Source organism: Eleutherodactylus coqui, chromosome 2, assembly GCF_035609145.1.
Source record: "Eleutherodactylus coqui strain aEleCoq1 chromosome 2, aEleCoq1.hap1, whole genome shotgun sequence".
NCBI classification, from domain to species: Eukaryota; Metazoa; Chordata; class Amphibia; order Anura; family Eleutherodactylidae; genus Eleutherodactylus; species Eleutherodactylus coqui.
The window spans coordinates 114,228,897-114,253,979 of NC_089838.1; the positions used below are offsets into that span (position 1 = coordinate 114,228,897).

General features: G+C 43.9%; 1 protein-coding gene across 2 annotated transcripts; it reads left to right on the top strand.

Moving 5' to 3' along the window:
* The first annotated feature begins 18 nt into the window (after positions 1-18).
* LOC136611632 (C-terminal-binding protein 2) lies at positions 19-24,380 on the top strand. Of its 2 annotated transcripts, none has more exons than XM_066591383.1 (10): positions 19-108; positions 7,083-7,152; positions 10,160-10,314; positions 11,957-12,101; positions 12,185-12,391; positions 12,532-12,746; positions 14,733-14,863; positions 14,943-15,070; positions 15,178-15,292; positions 16,146-24,380. In XM_066591383.1, exons 2-10 carry the CDS (start codon positions 7,104-7,106, stop codon positions 16,306-16,308), a joined length of 1,308 nt encoding a protein of 435 aa, XP_066447480.1. In that variant the 5' UTR covers positions 19-108; positions 7,083-7,103; the 3' UTR covers positions 16,309-24,380. The 2 variants fall into 2 exon arrangements, with proteins under 2 accessions (XP_066447480.1, XP_066447481.1); XM_066591384.1 differs by having other exon boundaries at positions 7,083-7,146.
* Positions 24,381-25,083: the final 703 nt, after the last annotated feature.

Consider the following 25,083-nt stretch of genomic DNA (forward strand, 5'->3'; position numbering starts at 1 on the left):
TGCTGCCGCTCTAGCCTCACTGTTTCTCGATGATAGCGCTAGCGGTCATTTCCTGTTTCCTGTGTGATCCGCTGCTGAGAGCGCGACGGGTCCGGTGGGGAGGAGAAGGTGAGAAAGGAAAGCGAGTGTTCGCCAGGTGACCACTAGGGGCAGCGGGGGGTCTCAGGTACAGCTCAGGTGGGCAGTGCGCTCGAGCATCACGGCTTGTGCTTGCATTTTAGTTGCCGGTGTACAGAGCAGCGGCCGTACATCTCCCGTGTCCGGTGGAGCGCTGCTCGGTAGTCCTGCGGTATATGAGGCACATCCGTGATCCAGACCCTTCCAGGGCGCTGACGGCCTCACATAGTGGAAGGAATGGTACAGCCCCGTGTAGGAGGTGTCACTATACAGTGTGCTGATGGGGACATTAGTAAGGGGCATCATCAGGGCAGCTGTGTGCGGGGGGCACCATGGCACCCTGAGGCTCCCCGGCACCTTGCTGCTCGGGTGATTATGTGCAGAGCAGTGCCAGCCTGTGTGCCCGTCTGCCGGATGCTGCCATGTACCCTGACATCTGTGGCTGCTGCTCTGTATTTATACACAATCTATTGTTCTCTGTTATCAGCCATGTAAAAGACTACATGACATAGTTTCTGATGTTTCCCAGATCTACTATTACTTGTTTCCGGTTTCCCCGAATCGCACAGATATTCCGATAAGTTGGTTATAGATCCAGCAAAGTGCCGCCGGGTGCCCAACCCCCGGTATAGGGGCTCTGGCTGATCGGGGGATTTACGGCACACGGCTGGGAGAGCGCAATTGTTATGTGACCTTCTAGAAAACCCTCCTCCAGTGACTCTTCTAAGGCATTTAGACTAAGGGGCGTCTACAGGAGCCGATCCCTGTCCGTTCGCCCTCTTGCCGCCTGTTTCTACAGCAGATACATTGTTGGCTCGGTCAAAAGAGAATCGCTCAGCCCCTGTATGGCTGGGTTCCCACGGGGCAGAAATCCTGCAGAAATCTCTCGGTTTGGCCGCACCGTAAAACATGAGATTTCTGCGGGATAAGCACAGCTTCATAACCCACGGTAAACTGCAGCGGGTTTTGGAGCGGTTCTGCTGCAGATTTGTCTCCCCATAGAGAGAAGAGAGGCCGCTGCGGAAAAGAGAGAAGAAATGACGTGCTGTGGCTTTAAATTCTACGCTGCATCACCGGTTTCGCCCGTCTTTGCCGCGACGGATTGGCTGTCCCATGTGGATGAGATTTTTGCAAAATCTCGTCCACATGGCTGCCTTAACCCGGGTTAAAAGCCGCAGGCAGATTTGCCCCACAGAGAACCCAGCCTATAAGTGACTGAGCGGCGCTGGTTAAACCCAATGATGAGCGAACGAGCCGACGCTGGCTCTTATGCTGCATATGATGACCGGCGGACAGGAAGTGAACGATCCTTGTTCATCCTTGGCTCACCTTCACTTTCGCTCCTTTGAACGATAATTGTTAGATGTAAACGCAGCATGAGACCTTCCCCCGGACTTTGGGCTTCGGGGGTCTATATGGTCTTCATGTGTAGACTTTTGCTGTACTGAATAGCACTGAAGCCGCCAGCAGTACACCACAAAGAGGAGAGCCGGGCTGTCATTTGGTAGATGACACCCTGACATACAAGTGTCAGATATGAACCGTTTGGAGTTTCACAGAAAAGGTTTGTATGTGTGTAATTAATTAATTAATTAATTAGTGTGTGTGTATATGTATATATATATATATATATATATATATATATAATTTCCCCTGCTACCCAGACTTGTCCTTCAGACAGAGCTGTAAGCATGAAGTGGCGTGAGAGGGAGTTAAACAGCTTGGTACAGGACAATGACATATAGGACTGCAACCCCAAACCAAGTGTCAAGGGGGTCCTTTAACCCCTTAGACCTCATGTCCACCGGCATGCACGGATTCTGAGTGCAGAATCCCGCAGGGGATTCCAGCCATGCCCATGGACATGAGGCAAAAAATACATCTAACTCGCCTGTCCGGTCACGGAGCAGGTATCCACCATCACGGTCGGATCTTTTTTCTTCTGCACAGTGGATACACTCAGCGCACCAGCTCGCGTGCCGCGGACATGCACCGTGCCTTTTTTGTTTCTTTCAAATCTTCTGCTTTCCCACGGACCGGACAGCTTCCATTGACTACAATAGAAGCCGTCCCTGTGGGATCTGCAGACAAATGGAACATGCTGTGTTCTTTTTCCCTGCAAGCGATCTGCACGTCAGGAAAAAAAATGTCATCCACAGGTATTTAAATACTTGTGGATGCTCAATGGTAGTCTATGGGCATATTGAACTGTAGGTCATCTGGCGGGTGACCTACACGGATTCCGCAATTCAATTATGCCCATGGACATGAGGCCTTAACGATTAGAGTGTTTCAGTCTTAAGGGGACAACACATTTTAGCAGTTTTACGCATGTGGTGGTTTATGGCTGTATTCTTTTTCTTTTCCTTTTTTTTTTTTGGTGTGTTTGTGTGTTTGTATATCTATCTGTATACCTTTTTTTTTTTTTTTTTGAGACTTATATACCATTTTCCCACTGAAATGTTTTTCTTTTGTTTTATTAGGGATAATAGGAACTTTTTGTACTCAATTCATAGTTCTTTGTTTTTAAAATTAGTACAATTAAACTAAAGTTCAGGAATGGGTTCCCCATTTTGCTTTGGACGTTTTGATATATAATCTGTATATTCCCAGATTACATGGCGCATATGGCGACTGTTTACAGTTCAATAACTCATATTGAAAGCTAATGAAGTAGACAAGAAATGCTTTACAAAATAAAGAAGATATGTTTCAAAAATCAGCAAAACCTTATCTTTCTACAAAAATAGGAAAAGGAGGGGTACCCAGTCAGCTGTATACCATGACTCAAAGAGAAAAGGGTCGAAACTCTGCTTCATTAAGGTTAAATGGGCTCCGTCCCATGCAATAACCAGATATCCATTTCAGGAGAGGAGCAGCACGTGTACCACTGGCCTCAAGTGGCAAGGAAGACCTCTGTTATGTTATTACTCTCCAACCATAATTCCTCAATCTGTGTGAGATTAAGGCTGAGTTCACACGGGGCGGAATTTCCGTGCAGAATTTCGCTGCGGCCGATAATCCCTGGATTAGCCAGCCATGTGGACGAAATTTGTCAAAAATCTCGTCCAAACGGGGCGGCCAATCTGTTGCGGCAAAGCTGGGCAGATCCAGCGGTGCGGAACGGACAGCCTCAGCATGTCAATTTTTTAAATTTTGTTTTCCCGCTGCGGCCTCGTTCCTCTCTAGGGGGAGAAAAAGCTGCAGCAGAATGCCGGCGGCCGAACCGCTGCACAATCCGCAGCAAAATGCTGTGGGTTTTTAAGCTGCGGCTCTCCCGCGGAATTCTTGCAGTTTTTTGGTGCAGCCAAACCTTGAGAATCAGCCTAAGAGACTCAGTACACATTAGCCCAGATAGGGAAGTATCCAATCTCCAAAGTCTAGGAATCAAGCACATTGACACTTGAAATTGGGCCTGGGAATGTGGAGAGTAAAGTCATATCGGAGAAGATGGAGACAGAGGCTCTGCATATGTGATTGTGGACCCCAGAAGCCGAGGAGGTGAGCTAGAGGATCATGACCACCAGATGTGCAGAACCATGCCTGGTGCTGAGGACCACCTCCAGCACATGTGTGAGACACCTGGAAACATCCCAGCAATTATCGCTGGAGTCCTGTACCTCCTCCGCAAAAGCTTAACTTCCTGAAGTTTACAAGAGTCTAAAAAGCTTATGGCTTAAGATAAAAGACTTTCCCCAAGCCTCGACGGGATTTGAATGCTCCAGTTCTGCCTCCCGTAAACCTAGACAGTCCCTCACTCCTGCAAGTAGCATACTGCAGACCAGAGAGATGGCATATGCACAGGGGGTTCGTTCAGAAGCCAAAACTAGTCATCGCAACAGTGAGCCTAGATAAGGGCCTACTAAGCTGCAGGTACTGAAACCACACCCCGGTCAACGGACTCCCGTCGGCACAGAGCTTCTGGAAGGATCTCAACCCAACTCTGGACATCACATCTCTGATTCTGGACAGAGAGTAGTCTAATCTAGTGAAAGTGGTGAGCCAACCAGCATGGATAACTGTGGATTGCCCACCAGCGGGGCCAAGGGACCTGGCACCAAGACCAACTTCTAAACGGATGGCAAAGCTATCACATGCTCTTAACAAATTAAGCAGGAGGGCAGGCAGAGGGGGCAATTTTTTTTGTGCTGCCCTAAGAGGAGCCAGAACGATCCCTGAACAGGAAATGGTGTAAGGTTTTGTTCCACCCACAATTTGTGCTGCCGGTGATGGAAGAGATCCAGAACACAGCTGCAGATGGAAGTGAAGTCTGGCAATCCCACACCTCCAGACCCCCTAGGGCAAGAGAGCAGACAATAACTCGGGCGAGGCCTTCTGCCTCCCCACACAAACTTGAAGACCAGTCTATGAAGGGAAAGTAAAAAGGCTCCAGGGAGATCCAAAGCAGAGTTTGAAATAAATATAGAAGTTTTGGTAGAGTATCCTCCATTTTTAGAAGATTTATTATGCAAAACTAGAAGAGGGTGACCCAACTCCAATTAGCATGATCGCCCTCCAGTGCAGCCAGCATGGGCTTGTAATGTTGGTCAAAGTAAGATACAGGGTCTGCTAGAGTTTGAACCCCTAAATATTTGATTGATGTGGATTGCCACTTGGAAGGAAAGGCCTCTCTAAGATGTGCCACCTCCGATCTGGGGAGGGTAATATTGAGTATCTCTGATTTTCAGTTTTTTTACTTTGAAGTTACTAATAACCCCATATTGCTCAGATTCTTGAAGTATCACTGGGAACCCCAACGCAGGAGCTTTTTTGGCAGTTTAGAGACAGGGGGTCCTGGAAGAGCAAGCTCTGGAAATCGCGGACAATGTTTTGATTGCATTGTCCCTGGCTTCACGGACGAGGCCGAAGCCAACCTGTCCTCTGAGGACTAGTGAGGATGTTAGGGGACCAAGAGTCTTTGCATAAATCTTCATGTCCACATTAATTTGGCACATGATGAGGGGTCCTTGCCGGGCGTAGGTATCATGGTTATTATGGACTGAAGAGTACGAGTGGGAAAAGGACAACTGCCAGAGATGGTATTAAAGGATCTGAGGAGATGGTGGTAACTGGTCGCCATACAATCTGCAGTTTTAAGAACCTTTTAATAAGTGCGGTGACTTTCTCTTCCGTAAAGTTCGTCTCTAAAGCTGAAGCGTTATCAGCGGTGATGGAGCCTGGGCCATAGTAGGAATATATTCAGTGGCACCCCTCGGGACGGGGAGTCAACTGCAGTCTGGTTAATGTTATATAGGTTCTTGTAGTAAATGTGAAATTCCTGCTGTGGAGTGTACTAGCTCTAGTGGACAAATTTAACTGAAAATAGTTGGGATTTAGGGGTGGATAGCCCTGGACAACCATCTACCACACTTATTTCGTATTCGTATAGGTCTTTTAGAGAATTTGTCTCAAAGCACAGGGTCCTCTGGTCTAGAATGGAGAGAACCTGCTGGCGTAAGGCCTCATGTCTGTGGGCAGATCGGATTTTGTGGGCAGGAGCCTGCAGCAGATTACCACCCTGCATGAGGCAAGAGGACATTACTTAACCTTCCGGATCCTCTGCGTGGCAGTGTGGGTCTTCTGTCTTCTCCTATGTGGGTTGGCCCGCCGGCACGCTGCCGTACATGCGCAATGGAGATTTTTTTTTACTAAAATCTCCTGCTTTCCCCTGGGATCTGTGGCACGTGTGCAGTGACTGCTGCAGGTGAGCTGCGGATCGGACGCCTTCCATTGACTTCAATGGAAGCCGTCCCTGCGGGATCCGTGGCAAAATGGTGCATGCTGCAATTTGTTTTCCGGACCAGAAGGTCTGCATAACAAATCCACATGCTTTAATTAGGCTGCGGGTGCCCATGTCTCCCTATGGGCGGCTTGAACTATGGAGACATTACTCGCTGTCACAGCCGGTCTGGGGTTTGCTAGGACCCTGCAGCTCTGCCATCCTTGGGGTTGCTGGTGATCGCTGGGTCCCATACAGGAAACGACTCTGCTGCTTCCAGCATTCTCTATATAGCGCTCAATGAGCACTTTGTAGCCTGCAATACAAAAGGCTGAAGTGGTCCTAAACCTCTTCTGTCATCTCTGGGTCCTCGGCTGTTTCTGACAGCTGAGCACCCAACCTACTCCTCTTACAGTATATAGCAGCTTTAAACCCGCGCCTTATATTTGCGATGGCGAGGGATTAAAGCCCAGGATATTTATGGCTCCTTATCACATTAACAGAAAGAAATGTGCAGTCGCTGAGTTTATGATCAGGAGCTTTTCAGATAATAGCGGAGAGCCGTAATGAGGAAATTAAAGGGCTTGTCTGAGTTCTTGAAAACTTTTGCAGAGGGCAGGAAATGGTTTTAAATAAGTCACTGCCACAGCCAAGTAAATAAAGATCGGTGCGGAGGACAGGAGCAGCAGTGCGGATTCATGGCGCGGAATATAATTTTAGTTTTTGGGGTTTTTTTTAATCATTTCCTACCCACCAGAAAAAATACATATAATACTATAATTTAGGCAGACGTTGGAAAATATGATTTTAATAGTCGTCGTGATCTCTACATTCAGTACCCATTTTCCTTACTGCACGTTTCGGCGTTTGAGGTCACGAGTTATCAGTTTTGTCGTCTTGTTACATACTGGGATACAGATTTGGGCTAGGAGCGGTCTTATCTGGCCATTTGTATGTGCTGCAACAAAAGGGAAGCTACACAGAGACTAATTATCTTGCTAACCAAGGAGATGCAGACTATCTAGTTGCTACGGGTCCCCCAAGGAGCGATATGAGAGCCTCTGGTCCACATAGTTGTTTTGCTGAGAATACCCGTCAATGACGCCAGGTGTTAGATCCATCCCAAGGGTCTCGGGTTGTCTTGGGAATCGTGCCGCTGTAAGTGAATTCTCAGCACTCGCTTAGTATTATTTGTATTCTCTTTTGTTCTGTCGAATGGTAATAACTATTCTCCATTTGTCTCCAGGAGGTTTCTACGGCCAGAACCATGGACAAGCACAAAGTGAAGAGACAACGCCTGGATCGAATCTGTGAGGGTTAGGAGCTATTATTTCAGAGCTTGTAGGAAGCTGTGGTTATACCAGGCCATTCTAGAACATGATACACCTGAGTGTCCTTATATTGTACCACTTGCTATGGAGAAGGTCAAGTGGAAGCACAAATTATCTCCTAGAAAGCAAGCAAATCTGTAAATGAAATCTTGCATGGAGCCATACGTGCAGGTACTGTAACGGCGTAATACGGACGTGTTACAGATGACCTTCCAACCGTATGTCATCAATATTTCATCTGTGTTGGTTTTATTTTCAATGGAAAATAATACTAATACGGAGGCAAAAATGGGTCATGATGTGTTTTTTTAAATAGCCGTAAAAAATACGGCATTTGAATAAATACATAGACTTCCATTCACTCCTGTTACAATCTGCAAGTCACCAACCAAATTTGGAGTTAAAATATAGTCATCTGAAAAAGTCCCTATGGAGAGCGAATAACATATTGGCCCCAATTATAAAGGCTATTGCAGGTGACAAGTAGACCTGTTTCCCCACCAACCAAATTACTACTTGTATTTTATATAACCACTGTTTGATATAAGCATCTGTGTTAGTATTATATGTGGGGTCGTTGTTGCAGGCATGGCTGCTGGAGTATGTAACATGGGGCTTGGGTACCAATGCATTTTACCATCATGCAGTCATTTGGAAATGTTTCAGTAGGAGGAATTTTTTGGTCCTTGCAAAAACTATTTTTATTGGGTATGTTCACAGTGAAAATGTTGTCTGTCATTAAAACTTTAGAGGGATTTTCCCACTAAGTACATTTATCACCTTTCCACAGTAAAAGAAGCTGCAGTGCAAATGTGCAACCACCGCTTCATTGACTTCTATGGGACTAATGGAGATAAGCCTAGTGCAGTACTCGGCTATCTTTATAGACAGTGAATGGGGAGGTGGTCATGCATGTGCACCAGCATTCACTAAGGGAACTCGCATTCTTCATTCCTGGGATCCCTGGTGGTCATATGTTTATCACCTATCCTCTGGGTAAGTGATAACTGTATCAGTAGTGGAGAACTCCTATAATGGCCTATCACAAGATAGACAATCAATGTTTTTTGGATAGGGGTTCGAATTGAATTGTAGTACCAGGCACGGCCACACACACAGATGTCACTTTTCCTTGATAAACATTGAAGGGGCTGCGGCGCCTGATCAAGCACACAGCCCCTTTGTTCTGATGATTGGCGGAAGTCCCAGGTGGCTGACCCCTACTTCTCAAAGATCCCAAATATAAACAATCAATGATGTAGTACCGGAAAATCCCTTTATGGAACAATTGTCACTATGGCAGACCTCTCATGAATTCCAGCTTCAGTTTGATACTCAAATAGAGCTGGACTAAAGTTAATTACATGGGGATGTTTTTCCGCTGCTCTGTCATCCCATTTTTGGGCTTTTTTGCCCCCTGTGTCTTGCCTTTCTGTTTCTCTTAGACAGTAATGGGACTCAAACTAGTCACCTGCTATTCTAGTCTATCAGTGCTAAGGAACAACTAGTTGTGCATTCGCACACATGAGTTTTAGCACCAGCGTTGTATTTGGCAGTTTTTGCAATATTACCGCTGGCTAGTAGTATAGCACCGATGACCAGGACTGGTTCCCAGTAGTCGCTCAAAACCCATCCTAATGTTAATTCACACTGAAACTGATCCACAGGAATCTTACTGACTTGATTTTATTCTGCACTCCGGAGTCGTGTGTCCAGAGGCTTATTCATCATTGCATTCCAAGCATGCTCAGAGCATGGGAAACCTAGAAACTAGAACTGGGAAGAGGCGGAATACAACCAGCCAGGAGGTGGCAGGATAGAGCTGATGGTAGTCCTTGCCCACTGCTACAGTCCTGGTTTCTATGGCTTCCACGCTCCAAGCATGCTTGGAATAGAAGGCAATCATGAATGTCCTAATTTTCATTATGTGTGTTTTTATACAGTGAATGGCCTTATTATTAAAATATAGGTGGTTTCACGCCCGCGTTTTGCCTTTCACTCATAATTTCATGTCTGTTCCATTTGAGTAAAAAAATGGAATTAAAACTGGAAAAAAAACTGTTTTTTTATCCCATTGATTCAATTAGTTGTTTTTTTTAATGGAAAGCTTTCAGTTTGCCTGCAGTCCGTTTTTAGTTTACGTTTCTTTAACTGAACAGATAAGACGGTTTTCAGTTTTGGGGCTCCACTTGTACTTTCCTTTTTCTCTGTTCCGCTTTTGGAGCAGAGAATTGGAACTAAAATGGAGAAAAATTAATCCGCCCCCCCCCCCCCCCTCGTTGATTTCACTGGGATTTCCAATAAATAGAAAGCGAAAAGAGGTTTTTGTTTTTTTTCTGTTTTGTTTGGTTTCCAATTTTTGGACAAAAAAAACTTAGGCAGTGCTATGTTTTTTCTTTTGAAGAAAAAAAAAAAAAATCTGATGCCAAACGTAATGAGGGCAAACTGAAACCTTTCCGTTTTTTTTTTGTTTTTTTTTTTGAAGCCCCAGAAAAATCAATGAGGGGAAAAATAGGGTTCATTGATTCGTATGGAATAGACAGAATTATGAATAACAGGCAAAACGCAGCCGTGAAGTCACCCTTTTAGAGCCGCATTCACAGTTTTACAGGCTGCCTTGTTGGCACAATATCTGCACTACGAAAATGAACTGGTGCGTTCTAAGATCTTGGCTCGGCTGTAAGGTGTCTCTGATGTCGGTCTCGTCAGTCAAAACCAGTAAAACTGTGATTGTTTCTCTGGGCAATACAATGTCGGATCGGCATAAGACAAGCAATGTAGGATACTAAACTCCTTACGTAGATTGTATATGGGACGGTAACATGGTGTCCGTGGCTGCACATATCCTCCTAATCCATGTGTTCTCTACAGTTCAGAATGGTTTGATTTTTAAGTCTGTAATCGGATTGTACCATACTATGTGTCTTAATTGTTGTAGTTTGAAATATACTGAACATATGAGGAAAATATTTAAGACTTTGCTTTTGCCTAGGTATTCGGCCGCCAATTTTGAATGGTCCCATGCCTGTCCGTCCATTGGTGGCCCTTCTCGATGGAAGGGATTGTACCGTTGAGATGCCTATATTAAAGGATGTTGCTACGGTAGCTTTCTGTGATGCTCAGTCTACACAAGAAATCCATGAGAAAGTAAGTATGTAGTGCACATTCTGGCTTTGTTTCATGCTGAACACAGTACACGATCGTAAAACGTTAGCATCGTTCTGAGTATCTTAGAAGCATTTTATTGTGGTCAAAATCCACTGCATAACATTTTTTAGGCTTTTTCTGGTTTTGTTTTAAGACCAGCAAGATATCTGAGACATCAGGTTTTGCAACTCCACAAGAGTTAAGGCCCATTTAGACGCAACGCTGATCGCTCAAACGTCAGTTTGAGTGACAGTTTTGAGCAATCATTTTGCATAAACTTTTAAGTAGCTAATCAGCTACTTAAGAGTTTATTAGCGTGCAAATAAACCCTCTTGCTGAATGCGGATAACAGCCAGAGGTCTGTTATCTGTATTTAGCTGCTTTGTTCTCAAGCGGAAGTGCAGCTGAAAGAATGCTATCAGCGCTATCCCACTGAGAACTCAGCGTGTGGTCCTGATAAGACACATCGCTGACTTCAAGCTGGCTTGAAGTCAGTGATGAACAAATAGTGCACGATGGGCACATGTTTAGACGCAGCGATTATCACTCAAAAGGTGGCTTTTGAGTGATTTTTGAGCGGTAATCGTTGTCTAAATGGGCCTTTAGGCCCTGTTAACACCTTGTATTTTTGAGGGTGCCCAAGCCAAGAGAGGGTCGAAAAAATGAACTAGTTTAATTTTCTTAATTCTGCTTTTTAGGATTTATCAGAAATCTTTTTAGAAATCTCTCCTGAAAAGAAGCAAAACTTGCAACCTACATGGACAACCATGAAATACATAACAAAGATTGGGTTTCAATCAGGAAACCTCAACCCCATCCTCTATGACAAGGATATGCCCTAGTAGGGCATATGAATGGGGATTGTTCTAATGGTGAAGCCCCTTCAAAGAGGTTTTTTGTTTCTACAACTGAACGTTGATGGGTGCAAAATAGAAAAATAAACTTAAAGTATACTGACTGCGAAGTATGATCCTTGCTGATGACACCTCACCTGACCATTCGTCAGTGTGATGCATCTATAATAACATCACCACTGCTGTTGGGTGCCATGATCAGTGACGTCTCGCCGTGGGAAGGGGAGGAATGCTGCTGTGATTATATGTATTTTTTGGACTTCGCACACAGAGAACTGTATTTTGAAGATTTAAAAACTCCCTTAAATGGGTTGTATCTAATTTCAGATTATTCCATAGGATAGGGGATAACTTGCTGACTGGTGGGGGCTTCACCACTGAGATCCCACTATTTTCGAAAACGGGGTTCCTGTGTCCGCCACCCTCCTCACTGCAGGGTTACTGCACCCCCTGAAGTGAGAAGGAGACTGAATAGAGTGCTGGTTGTGCAAGTGCTCCATTCGCTTTCAATGGGACTACTGAAATAACCGAGCAGCAAGCACTCGGGGGTTTCCATTAGCCCCATTAAAATGAATGGAAGGCCGACCATGCATTCTCGGCTAGTGCTTCATTCATTCTGACAGGCAGAGGGGAACATGGGACCTCTGTTTTTGAAATTGGCGGTGATACCTTCTCCACTGATCAGCATGTTATCGCCTATCCTGTGGATAGGGAATTATTTGACATGTTGGTACAACCCCTAAAACTTGTAATAGGCACTTTCAACACTTCACATTCTTTTACAACAGGTACTAAGTGAAGCAGTGGGAGCCCTTATGTATCACACAATCTCCCTTTCTAGAGAGGACCTGGAAAAATTTAAGGCTCTTCGTATTATCATACGAATTGGAAGTGGTTATGACAATATTGATATCAAGAGTGCAGCGGAATTAGGTAAGTTTTTAAGGTGGTTTTGGTGAAGTTTTTAATTTGTTTGAACAATGCTTGCTAAAAATGTTTTATTTTTTTTTGCTTAGGGATCGCTGTTTGTAATGTTCCCTCATCGTCTGTGGAAGAGACAGCGGATTCTACACTCTGCCACATCTTGAACCTCTATCGACGTGTCACATGGCTGCACCAGGCTATGAGAGAAGGGAATCGTGCTGCCAGTGTGGAACAGATCAGAGAGGTTGCGGGAGGGGCTGCCAGAATCCGCGGGGAGACTTTGGGCATCATTGGACTTGGTAAAGCTCAGTCTAATAGAAACATAGACGTTGAGCAAACAGAAATGGTTGATGACCATTGAACATGATTTGCAGTTGCTGACGACAACAGTATTTTAGATCGTTTTATATTGGGCATTATTATATTTTTTTCTTCGCAGGCAGGGTTGGGCAAGCCGTTGCTTTACGTGCCAAGGCCTTTGGCTTCACAGTTATATTTTATGACCCTTATCTTCCTGATGGTGTTGAACGTTCCCTAGGCTTACAGCGAATGGCGACACTTCAAGATCTGCTAATGCACAGTGACTGCATAACTTTGCACTGCAGTCTGAATGAGCACAACCATCACCTCATCAATGATTTTACCATCAAGCAGGTGTGTAGAGACAACGTACGGTGGGCTGTTGCTTACAGATTACATAAGGCAGCATATAAACTGGTTCACACTTTATAGCTTATTCACACAAGAGGGTCTATGTTGTGCCTGAAAAAATTGGCCACTGTCTGATTGCTGTTTAAATTTCATGGCACTGTAGATTTTGAATGGGCTACTCTTAGGCCACTCACACCACTTTGTACCGCGATTAATGTGGCTTCCCGAGCACCGTGGTACGCTGCCGCCTCGCAGAAGAGCGCTTGAATGCAGTGTTTCTAATGCTCAGATTTTCAAGTGCTGTCTGTTCTATTTTTTTCGCGTTTTAGCACATCTTATCATATTGATGGGGTTCTTTAAAAAGCACTTTCAAATGCCATGACATGCGTTCAAAATCGCTGTAAAAAATGCCGTGATTTCAAACGGCGTGTTCTGACCGCATGTGTAAGAGTGGCCTTGTTCATAAATGGGACCAGAATAGTGCACACGTTTTTTTTGCGCTCATCATAGGTCCATATGGATACTGCTGATATTTTCCTCTCCTACAATCTAAAGCTACTGCTGAAAGACAACATGAATGGGAATATATTTCTATTCGTTAACATTGTGGATTACTACTTACTGCACCATATCACAGATGAAAGCCATTTTTTTAGCTCTTTAAAAAAAGAGGAAAAAAATGTAATTTTATATAATTTCTAATCTTAAATGATATCAGTTGGACCCCATTGAATTTCCTCTAAAGCTAAGGGCTCTCATGCGTAAAAACCGTTGGCACAAAATGTTAGTTTTGCTCATTGCAATCAGTGATCTCACCCCTGCCCTGAAGACTGAAACCGGAATTCTGATTGGTTGCTATTGCTCGCACTCACTTCTTAGTAAGACAGTGTGAATTTGACTGGTACATATTTCAGTTTTAATGAAAGGTGCACTTTTTTTAGACTCAAATTTATTTAATTCAGTGTGACTTTTTGTTTTGGAGCAAGTTTTTAAAGGCTATTTAAGCTTTTGCACTTTTGCAATTTTTTTTTAATCAACATGTTTTTGGAAATAAAGACTTTTTTAAAATTGGTTTTCATTAAACATTTCTGGTTGTTCGTTTTCTATGCCTGTATTGTTTTCCGATGCCCTGGAGGATTGACCGCTCCCTCCCTGTAGTGAATTTATATTTATTGCCTTTCCACTCACCTATTACAGTGGGCTGCTGGTGGTGGAAGAGATCAGGAGGGCAGAGCAGAGAAACCTACTATTACAGAGGGCTGCCATTCTCTTCGGGTGAATTTTCTGCTCTCAGCAGTTATGGGGGAAAGGACCAGCAGTTAATCAGAAAGGGAATGAGAGATGGCTGTGTAGCATTGAGTGGGTGCGGTTATGCTACACACCCTATTAAACAGGGAAGAGGGAGCTTGTGTGCATTCATGAGGGAAACCAGCTGATCAGTGCTGGAAACTCCTCCAAGCCAGAAACTTGAATGTAGCAGAGCCTGTAAACCAAGTATGAGGCTTTTCTAAATGCATGAGAAGGAAAATTCAATGCAAAAATAAATGTGTATCGCTTTTTTTTCTTCTTCTTGAGGGACTTGGTAAGATAAGCGTGTGTTGATTTTTCATGCACAAAGGTATTTATAGCCTTTAGGCCTCAGCATATGCTATTAACTCCCATTGCAGAAAAAAAAACTAAACCACATTTTTGGCAGAATACTCTTGTAGTAGAAAATATAGACAACTAAGCTTTGAATTACAGCTAGAAAACGGCTATGTTGACACAGCACATAGATATGGGTGGTATGAACAGATTCTAAGTAGCTAGTTGCAATGTGGCCAGTCATGTGTGTCAAGCTGAACTTTGGGAACCATTAAGTCAAAATTCTGAAAATGGTACTTCATAGGTTAATAAAGTATACTTGTAAGTTCTTGCTTTAATGACACGTGGTAGATTACAATGCAACTAATTGTGCAGTAATAATCTGGCGTTTATTCCTAATTCTAGATGCGGCAGGGTTGTTTCCTTGTAAACACTGCCCGTGGCGGACTCGTTGATGAGAAAGCGCTAGCCCAGGCTTTAAAAGATGGACGAATCCGTGGTGCTGCTTTAGATGTACATGAGTCTGAACCATTCAGGTACGTGTTCTTCATCTCGGAAGGATTGTATATTGCCAGTAAGTAATAATTTAACAGTGTAATCTATTACCGCCTGCAGCTTTTCTCAGGGACCTTTAAAAGATGCCCCTAACTTGATCTGCACCCCTCACACTGCCTGGTACAGTGAACATGCTTCAATCGAATCAAGAGAGGAGGCAGCTAAAGAAATCCGCAGAGCCATTACAGGTACGTGAATGTAGTCTGCTCTGCTAATGTTTTCAGTATGTTGTAATTGTTTGAAATATGCAAGCAGAATGCTATTTAGCGGACTAAATACCCTGGTATCTTTACAGGTCCAATTCCAGATGCGTTGAGAAATTGTGTAAATAAAGAGTATTTGCTGGCAGCTGCACAGTGGCCTGGAATAGAATCTGTTCATCCAGAGCTCAACGGAGCAGCGGGATATAGGTAGGTTTACTTCAAGCTGCATGTCCTTCAGCTAACTCCTGCCTCAGTCGCACGTGTCAGCCTTGCATTCATGTTCAAAGATGTTTTCCACGGATAAAAAAAATATACAGGCATGGAAAGGTTAAACATAGAAAAGGCATGGTCACCTCATTAGTGGCCTCCTTGTCCCTGAGGCATGTGTTTGATTGGCTGGGCGGTTATCTACTCAATGAATGGCACTTGATTGCCTCTGCTTCTCCCAAGATCAGAGCTTGGTAGGCACAAAAGAGGAGAGTATGGCATATTTTTAACTTTGGAAGTTGTAGTACCATCTTGTCCAATAGCCCTACATAATCATTCCAGTGTTTTCAAATTGTGTTTGAGAATATTGACTATAAAGAGTTTCCCATCACTAAAGGGGTTGTCTGGTTATCGAACAACATTCCCCCGATAACTGCAAATGTGTTCAAAATAACAAAGCGCAGACTTGCCCGCAGCCCCGTCGTCCTCCCCGGGTTTCTGGATGATGTCATCACAGGAAGCCAGGTGACTGCTACAGTCAATCGGAGGCTGCAGCATCACCGGCTGTTCTCTTGGCATCAGCTCACATCCTACTGTAAGTGCCATGATGCCAGGAGTTCAGAACGATGACCTCGCAGCTTTTGATTGGCTGCAGAAGTCACCTGACTTTCTTTGATGACATCTTTAGATGACAAGTAAATACTATTTGTTGTTTTGGTGCAGGTGCAGTCATCAGGGGAATGTTGTCCAGTAACCAGACAGCCCCTTTCATATTGGCATGCCTGCTGCTTCAGAATGAACTATGACAAGTGATTGAAACATAACTTAATATCTGCTTGCTGTTTTGTTACAGGTTCCCACCGGGAGTTGTGGGAGTAGCTGCTCCCGGACACCCAGCTTCAGTGGAAAGCCTAGTGGCAACTTCACATCCTTTAATTCCCTCTGTTTCCCACACTCCATCGCCGGGACAAACGAGCAAGCCAGAGCCAGACAGAGAAATTCCCACTGACCAGTAGCAATACTGTTTTGTTTGTGTGTTTTCTTTTTTGTTTATTATGTTTATTTTGCCTTGTTTTTTCCCCTTTTTTATACCACCAGTCCCATAATTTTGCTCTACTCCCCCTTGGCCCCTCAGAATGGTTTGGGGGGAGAAGAGCGGGATTCCAGGTCTTTTCAGCAGCTTTACCCGGTTGATGGAATCATGCTGCAAGCCCTGAGGTGTATCATCTCTCCTCACGCCGGAAAGGAGAATGTTCTTATCAATGTCTGGAAACCTTTAGATATTGCCTTTCAACAGATCTATTTTTTAACTGATTTAGTTTTACGTGAAATACTATACGGGTGGGTTGTGCTTCTGTGTGCCGGGACAGGCTGATCTTTACTGCTTCCTCTAGAACGAGACATACCCAGTTGTCTCAGGGAGCTGAGGCATCACCAAATTTTTAGTGTAGCAGGTGTCTTCTAATCTGAAACGCGTTTCAATCCCCTCAGTACTAGAAGATAAGAAACATGGAATTTTCTAAAGAAGCCTGTTGCATTTCTACATTACTGAGAAAACATTTGGGTGAAATCACCATGAAGTTATCTATTTTATTAGATCATTGTTCCACACAAAATAAAAACATTTTAAAGTTAAAATAATCGCTTAAAGGGGTTGTCTAGTTTTTAACTATTTAAAGCTTATCATTAGGTTAGGCCATCAATAGTGGATCGGTATGGAGTCTGCTATCCGGGAACTTCATTAATTTTTCTGTTCACCATGCCTGTACAATCATGCACTGAGCTGATTTCTGGAAGCAATGGCCAGGCCTGGTATTACAGGCAAAGTTTCCATTGAACTGAATAGGAACTTTGCCTGTAATACCAGGATTGGCCACCCCAGAGAGAACAGAGCTGTTTGCTTCCTGCAGAAATCAGCTCCGTGCATGAGTGCACCAGCCCAGCGAATCAGCGGGCAAAATGGACGGTTGACCCTCGAAAATATACTATTGATGGTATAGCCGAAGGACAGGAAATCAATTGTTAATAACTGGAGAATCCCTTTAATCTGGGGAATTTCTCTCCAGTTCTTGGAGTCTTTGTAACAGTATATAGATGAAGAGGCGTATATGTACGCAGGACCTGCAAGTCTTGTGTTCAACATAGTGATGAATGTGGGCTTGGGCATTAATTATTTTGCTTTGAAGTAGAGAGGAGTTTGCAAGAATGTAGATTCTGTTGCCTCACTGCATCCAGAGGCTGTAGTTGTCCGTGGCACACTGCGCTTCAGTAGTTTATTATGGGGCAGGATTCCAGGACTGTGCGCGGGTTTTATTCTAGGCAGAGTAGAACTGCTGATACTATTGTGCGTGTGGTTTTAGCCCTTTCACCCTTTTTCTCAGAGTATTTGAGCTAAACGATATTTTTTACTAGCGCTGGATGATTGTGAATAGCGTCTAGTGAATGTGACGTAGTATAACAAGTCTCAGGATAATATTTTGCATGAATCAGGTTGAAATTATGTATATTATAGAAGGATATTTTCATAGTCTGGAGTGAGAAAGAAGAGATTGAGGTTGTATGCTGGGGCACACATAGTCCCAAAGCTTAAAGGGGTTGTCCAGTTATCAGACAACATTCCCACTATAGTCAAATAATAAAATGAGCGCTGCTTGCCCGTCCTCTGCCGCCGCGATCCAGCACTGTAGCTCTGCCATGCTCCTGGTGGATGGTGTGGCAGATGTTGTCACAAATGTCACCTGACTACTGCAGCCCATAGAAGGCTGTAGCATCACTGCCCGTTCTCCTGGCAGCAACGGTCACATCCTGGGTGCCATGATGCCAGGAGTTTGGAATGGTGAGACTGCAGCCTCTGATTGGCAGCAGCAGTCAGGTGACATCATCTCCAACAACCAACACTGGAAGTATGTCGGGGCTGCAGTCCTGGACAAATTAAGTATCGCTCCTTTTGTTATTTTAGCACAGTTGGTGGTATGGGGGGGGGGATGTTGTCCGGTAACCGGGAAACCCCTTCAAAAACAGGGAAAGGGCTGTGCAACACCTTACGTGTTGTGTTTTATTTTCTGTTCAGATTTTGTCTTCGTTAATTCTTATTACCTCCTTGTCCTGATGTTTTGCATATATTTGCTCTTGGTAAACCTTTTATCTAAGTATTTGGTGCTAAGTTTGTTTATAATGTTGTATTTAATTGAAAATCATCTAAGTTAGAAACCCCTCATTTAGTTGCGGCGCGTTCCCATAATTGCTGCGCGGTTTAGGCTATAGACGTTCGTCCTGGGAGTTCACAGCAATATGGATTCTTTTTCTCTTCCCTATAAGCTTCTGAGTCTTAAAATACGCACAAGTTACCAACTTGTAAGGTCTGCTGCACACCAGTAGCTCCATGCATGAGCAGGAGATTTATGGGCCGAGTGCAGGAGGAGATCTCATCTGGTACCAAAGGCTTGTTTTGTGGGTGGGCACATCGTCCCCATTAGGATTATTGTAGGAACTACTCCGGGTCAAAAACATCCATTATTAGGGATTCTTGAGCTGGAACCACCACCTATTCCCAAAAAAGCACTTATATGAAAGTGTCACTGAAGCCTGACCAGGCTGGCTGTCTATGGAATGAACACGTTCTTTGTTCTGCAGTGTAATGTAATCTCTGGATGCTGCCATAAATGTATACTCTACAGTCTACATGCATAAATGCCACCTGTGCTCATAAATGTCAGAGCCTGGTTGTCTTTGCAGTGGAAATGCCCTGAACTTTGATAATTTTTCTGAATTGTGAGTGCCAGTTGTCAAACTAATAGCTGGATATTCTTGTGTATAAGCAATGATGTGACTGCGCCATTTTCTTACCAATATAAGCTGGATTCACAAATTGACTTCTCTGACTGTACTTTTTTAAAACTTTCTGACACTTCTTGTGTGCGTCAAGTGACACGGTTAAACTAAGCCATCTTAGATAGCATATGGCGGTATTACTGTTCTTTACAGCCCCTGAGTTGTACAAAAGCAGACTAGGACACCCACAGACTACCTTGGGGTGCCACTGTACCTCTTCTGTATTTGTCCGTATGATTGTTTATAAAGGCATGCATACGTTTTTGTTTTTTTGGGTTAATATGAAAATGATGTAATGGTCCATTGGATGCAATATTACAAGCTATTCTCAACTGAAGCATTTCTTCTATGGCTGCAAAATACAGCATCATCAAGTCCTCCAGCACATGGTGATACTGTGTACATAGTGTCTGAGGGGAAGTTGACATGACTCTTCCTTAAGGATGTCCTAACGTACAGCCGTTTACGGCACTTTTGTGGCGTTTTTTCCTGGCACGTGTTTTTTTTGCGGCAAGAACTTGTAGTTTGTACTACGTACATCGTAATTCCCTGTTCATTCCCTACTCTTTGCATTTTTCAAATGATAGAATGCTGTATGTAAATTATTTAATTTTTTTTTCTAAGGTAATTTCCCATAGACTTTTATGGTAAAGGCGTCTGAAAAATTAAGTGTCTAAAAAAAAAAAAAAGTGTAAACTGACAAAAATATCGCACAAAACTTTTAAAGAACACCTAAAATTCTTCTTTTTTTTTTTTTTTTTTTTTAAACTTTAAACAAGCCACAAAATTAGGATCCTTTTGCACAGGCTTATGAATGACTGCCTTCTTACTGTGAATGGAGGTGAGCAGACCGAAATGATCCCCGACCTGCTCCACCTCCATTCAGCCAGCAATGCTCATTCCTGTGTAAAGGCTCATTTACATGCAAAGGCAATCTTTCAAACAATTGACAATTCTAATGATCATTTTGCATAAAGTGCTAATGAATACTAATTCCTTTTAGCACTTTATTAACTTCATTTCCATGTATATGAGCCTCAGGGAGCTGCTTGCAGAACACAGCAGGTGTTCTGAGCTCTGCAATCAGCTACTGTACTTCTTGCACGGGCTGTCAGCTGAATACAATGTAATCAGCCACTGCCGTTGAGAGCACAGCATTTGGTCTGTTATCTCTCTCTGGGTGAACAATGGATTTTAAGCTCACCTTAAAATAACCGTTCAACCGAAGAGTGAACGATGGTAAAATTTACCCACAACAATTATCACTCGTACGCCATCGTTTGAACGCAATTTGAGCAATAATTGTTGTGTAAATGGGGCTTAAGAGCACAGGAGCAATTAGTGCCTAAAGTGAAATTTCTGTGTTGATATGATGGCAGTGATTATCGGAGCAGTGGAGGTCTGACTTAAGGCGCCCTCATCAATTGGCACTTATCTCTTCCTTGTTCACAGGACACAACTCTGTACATTTTGCAGTGACTATGCCTTTAATGGTTGCCCAGTCCCATTCCAGTAAATGGCACTGAGCTGCAATACCAGGCACGGTGTCTATAACGCGCACAGAGCTGTGTCTGGTGAAATAAGAATGGACCAGTGCTGTGGCTCCTTCAATTAGCTTATCAGTCGAAGTGCGTGGAGTTGGAACCCAACTGATCTGATATGCTAATGGTCCTTTTACAGGGGCCGATCATTAGACCCAAGTGTTTCTCTGGACACTCCTTTGCCCTACGTTCAGACCACATATGGAGACCAGTGATCAGGTGACAAACAAGCAAACACTCGTTCGTTGGCTGATCGGCTCGTTCATGGGAGCATAAAAATAATCATTCAACTGCACATCTCCCTGTAACGAGTGCTGGACGATGTGACCATTGTAGGTCAGTGGTTATTAGCATGGGCCAAAGGCCGGCCATACACACAAGATGGCTGTTCGCTGACTGCTACTGGATCTCTCTGAAAGGGCTTCTTTAGCCCGACAGTCATCCCAGCGAATAATTACTCCTATGCTTCCACACAGTAATAAAGATCGCCCAGTGAATTAAGGAGCAGTGGGCTGGAGAACGCTCCGGCCGCCCACCTCCATTCACCATAAACAGGCAGTAGTTAACAGATCAACTACTGCCTGTTTACACAGGCCGATCGCTGTTTAATTTTTATGCCTGCAGAAACACTACATCGAACAATTTATCGTTTGTTGTGCCGTCTCTTCCGGCATTTATACTGAACGATTATCCTCCAGATTCCCCCAATGTGGTGAGAAGCTGAAAGACTATCGTTCAGTGTAAAAGGGCCAGAAACCTCCGACAATGCCTCATTTAAGTTGAAATTAACTATCCAATCCTTAAGCCCCTTTTATACGGGACGCTTATCGTGCAGATTGCTCATTGGATCGAGTGGTTTGCACAATAATTGTACAGTGTGAACGCATACAGTGAAGGACTGATAAGTGATAAATCGCTGATCAGATCTTTTATGCAAACCATAATATAACTGAAGGCCCGCTGCCGCATCATTCAATTTAAACAGGCAGTTGTTCATCTATGAACGACTGCCTGTTCACTGTGAATTAAGCGAGTGGTCCAAAACTATCAGCAGCCCTTTCTACTTCCTTTCAGTGAGCGATGATCCTCCTGTGTAAAAGCACAAGAACGATCATTGCTGGAATGGCTGTCAAGCACTTTAGCGCCTGACAAAGGGGCTTTATCCACCCCAACATCTGCCGCTGGAGGTATGAGGGGGAATTGGGAGGCTGGTAAACAGCAGCTCATTGGCCACTGCTGCTGAAATCAGCAGATTTGGCCAATATACATCTGATGTGTATGGCCAGCTATAGAATAGGTATCGATATTAAGGTCCTGGTTAGAGATGAGCGAACGTACTCGGTAAGGGCGATTTCGCAATCGAGCACCGCGATTTTCGAGTACTTCACTACTCGGGTGAAAAGTACTCGGGTGCGCTGTGGGGCGGGGCGTGGCGTGGTGGAGCGGGGGGTAGCAGTGCGGAACAGGGGGGAGCTCTCTCCCCACTCCCCTCTGCAACCCCCCGCTCACCCACAGCGCCCCCGAGTAGTGAAGTACTCGAAAACCGCGGTGCTCGATTGCAAAATCGGCCTTACTGAGTACGTTCGCTCATCTCTAGTCCTGGTCTTTAAATGACCTACATAAACAGTTCAGACAATTCTGTATGTGCACCATTAGTTTTGCATTTCCATTTTCTGCATTGTGGTTGCTTTTTTTGACAATTTCTTCTGGTTTTAGAAGTAAATCTAATGCAAATCACTGCATGCGAAGACAATAGCAGAACTTTCTTTCCTATTACCTGAATTTCCATATGTAGTGCACATCACTTTCAGCCCTTTATGCGGTCATATTTGTAGATGCTTTTATCCAGCATATTAGCTATTCTAAGAAGTTTGCTTAATAGAGATGAGCGAACGTACTCGGATAAGCACTACTCGTCCGAGTAATGTGCTTTATCCGAGTATCTCGCCGCTCGTCCTGAAAGATTCGGGGAGCGCCGCTGCTGACAGGTGAGTCGCAGGGGAGAGAAGGAGAGAAAGATCTCCCCGCTCTCCCCTGCAGCTCCCCGCTCCGCAGCGCGTCCCGAATCTTTCAGGACGAGCGGGGAGGTACTCGGATAAAGCACATTACTCGGACGAGTAGTGCTTATCCGAGTACGTTCGCTCATCTCTATTGCTTAATGGTTTGCGCTTGAAGTTCCAATGTAGGAGGGACAGCATTCCTTCTTTTTCTTACTTACGGGGCATCAGTTTCGGTGATGGTGATCACAAGCTATGGACAGTGCAGTCTTGATTCTCGTGGTGTATGGTGCTTGTAGCAATACTTTTTCTGTAGGGGCGATGGAAAGGGGTGTGATTAAGGCTTACTGGAAGAAGCATGGTCCCATGGGCTGTAACGCCATACATGTCCATAAGCTTATGGCCATACGAGGTATACTGATGGATGATGGCCGCATGGTGGTTTGCGGCAGATTTACAAGTAGAGTTGTAATCGTGTCCCGGAACGACGGCAAGTGTCACTTTCTTGATCGGTTAAGACGAGAGTAATGGTCTAATTTCTGTAGGCAAGAAAAACTGTTTATTATTTTTTTCCAAATGAGTAAATAAGTTAAAAAATTTTTTTAAAAAGCGGGTAGTTTTAAAGTTGGTAATTGTGTTACTGTCGCAGCGCACATTATCAAGGTTCAGCGCTGTTTGGTAGTGCGGACACTTCTGACTGGGATGTCTAGGAAGCAACTCACCAAAGTCTTAAGATATTTTTTTGTGTATTCTATGTTGAACAGCAACCCAGCACACAGAAAATAATCGCATCCTACGAATTGACATATTTTATCCGCTCTCCTTTAAAAGGAGCCTTTTTTTATACTGTTTCAAAAAAAAAAAATAAAAAAAAGCAGCTTCATAAATCAGCTCAATGCAAGACTTTTCTGCGCCTCGGTATGACATGCACATAGCAGGTTTCTTTTATTCCCATGAACTATTTTTTTTCTGGAACACTAGGGGTTCGGAGGTTCACGTTACTACAGTGCGCTAGGGCCTTTTGGGATAATCTGTAAAAACGACAAATAAATAACCAGGCCATGCGTTAAATATCGGCTAGTAGCTTTAATTAGGTTTTGTTCCCGTTCATGTGGGATTCCGTTATTTGCATTCTTTCCTTATAGGTCCCATAATATATGGGTTATTTTCGAAGAACCCCCTTAATGACCCCTCAGCAAGGACTTGTAATGGTCAGGGTCCTGTCTAGTTTATTTTCCTGTACTGGTGATGTCCCAATCTGCATGGAGAAGATATTAGAGCGTTTCTTTCCCTGTCCAGTGGCCCCACATCTGCAATGGGTGATCTTGTATTAACCCTGCATGGACTGAGCTGAGATGTGACCCTGTGTCCTAAAGGTGCAGTGTTGTGTGGTCAATCTTGTGTTGGTTTGTTACAGGTTATGCACAGCTGACCAGCTTTTTATAAATTACTCGGAGTGTCAGAAATATATTTTTGTAGACAATGAACAATATGCCTTTTTCAGCTGGATAGCTAAAACTGTGAAACATTGAAAAGCTGTCTGTAAACAAGTGTTCTGTATTTTCATTGTTTATTTCCTTTTTTTTCATTTTTTTTTTTTTATTTGACTGCAGATACTTTAATTTTTCACTTGTAGTACTTAGAAAATGATTTGTTAGGGTAGTTTTCTGTCTCCTCATCATTTCTCTATAATATTTTAATAAAGTCCTACAACCAACATTATACTTGTCTGTGTTTTTCAGGGTATAACTTTTTGTAGGTCCTAATGTGGTTTCTCACCTGGGGTTCTGCTTTTCTGCTCTCATCAGGGAGCAAGAAAGGGAAATCTCCACAGCCAAATGGCTATTTCTCAAGATGGAACTGAACAGACCCCATTGACTATAATGGGGTCTGTTTGGTTTCCGCCCGACTGCCCGGGTTTTAGACGGAAGAAAAAGTGCTGCATGCTGTGCTGTTTCTTCTCGTATTTTGAGCTGGGTCTGTGATGGAACCACAGACCGGAGGTTCCGACCCGGATGTGAAACCAGCCTAAGACATTGGTCAATGTGAACAGGATGTGAAGGGCACGTTCCATAGCCAAATTTACTGCACAGAATCCACATCATTTCCACTACGTGTGATTGTACCCCAAGGCCGGCTTCACACAGCCAAGAAAATTGCGTGAGATTTGGGTGTTGTGAGACACATGAGCGGTTTTGGGTTTTTTTTGTTTTTTTTTTATCCTGCATTGTGGCAAAGACATTGCGGCATGTCCTATTTTTGTGCGTGCTCTCACATCACATCTCCCATTGTTTTTAACCCTTTCCAAGCCACCGTCTGAGGTCTTAAGACATTATGATTAAGGCTGGGTTCACACAGGGCGGATTTGCCGCAGAAATTCCGTCCGGAATTTCCACGCGGCAAATCCGCCTGCGGCCGCTAA

Coding starts and splice junctions, on each gene's coding strand:
- LOC136611632 (XM_066591383.1), top strand. CDS start 7,104: ATGGACAAGCACAAAGTGAAGAGACAACGCCTGGATCGAATCTGTGAG. Junction 7,153..10,159: donor CCTGGATCGAATCTGTGAGG/GTTAGGAGCTAT, acceptor GCTTTTGCCTAG/GTATTCGGCCGCCAATTTTG. Junction 15,293..16,145: donor AACGGAGCAGCGGGATATAG/GTAGGTTTACTT, acceptor GTTTTGTTACAG/GTTCCCACCGGGAGTTGTGG.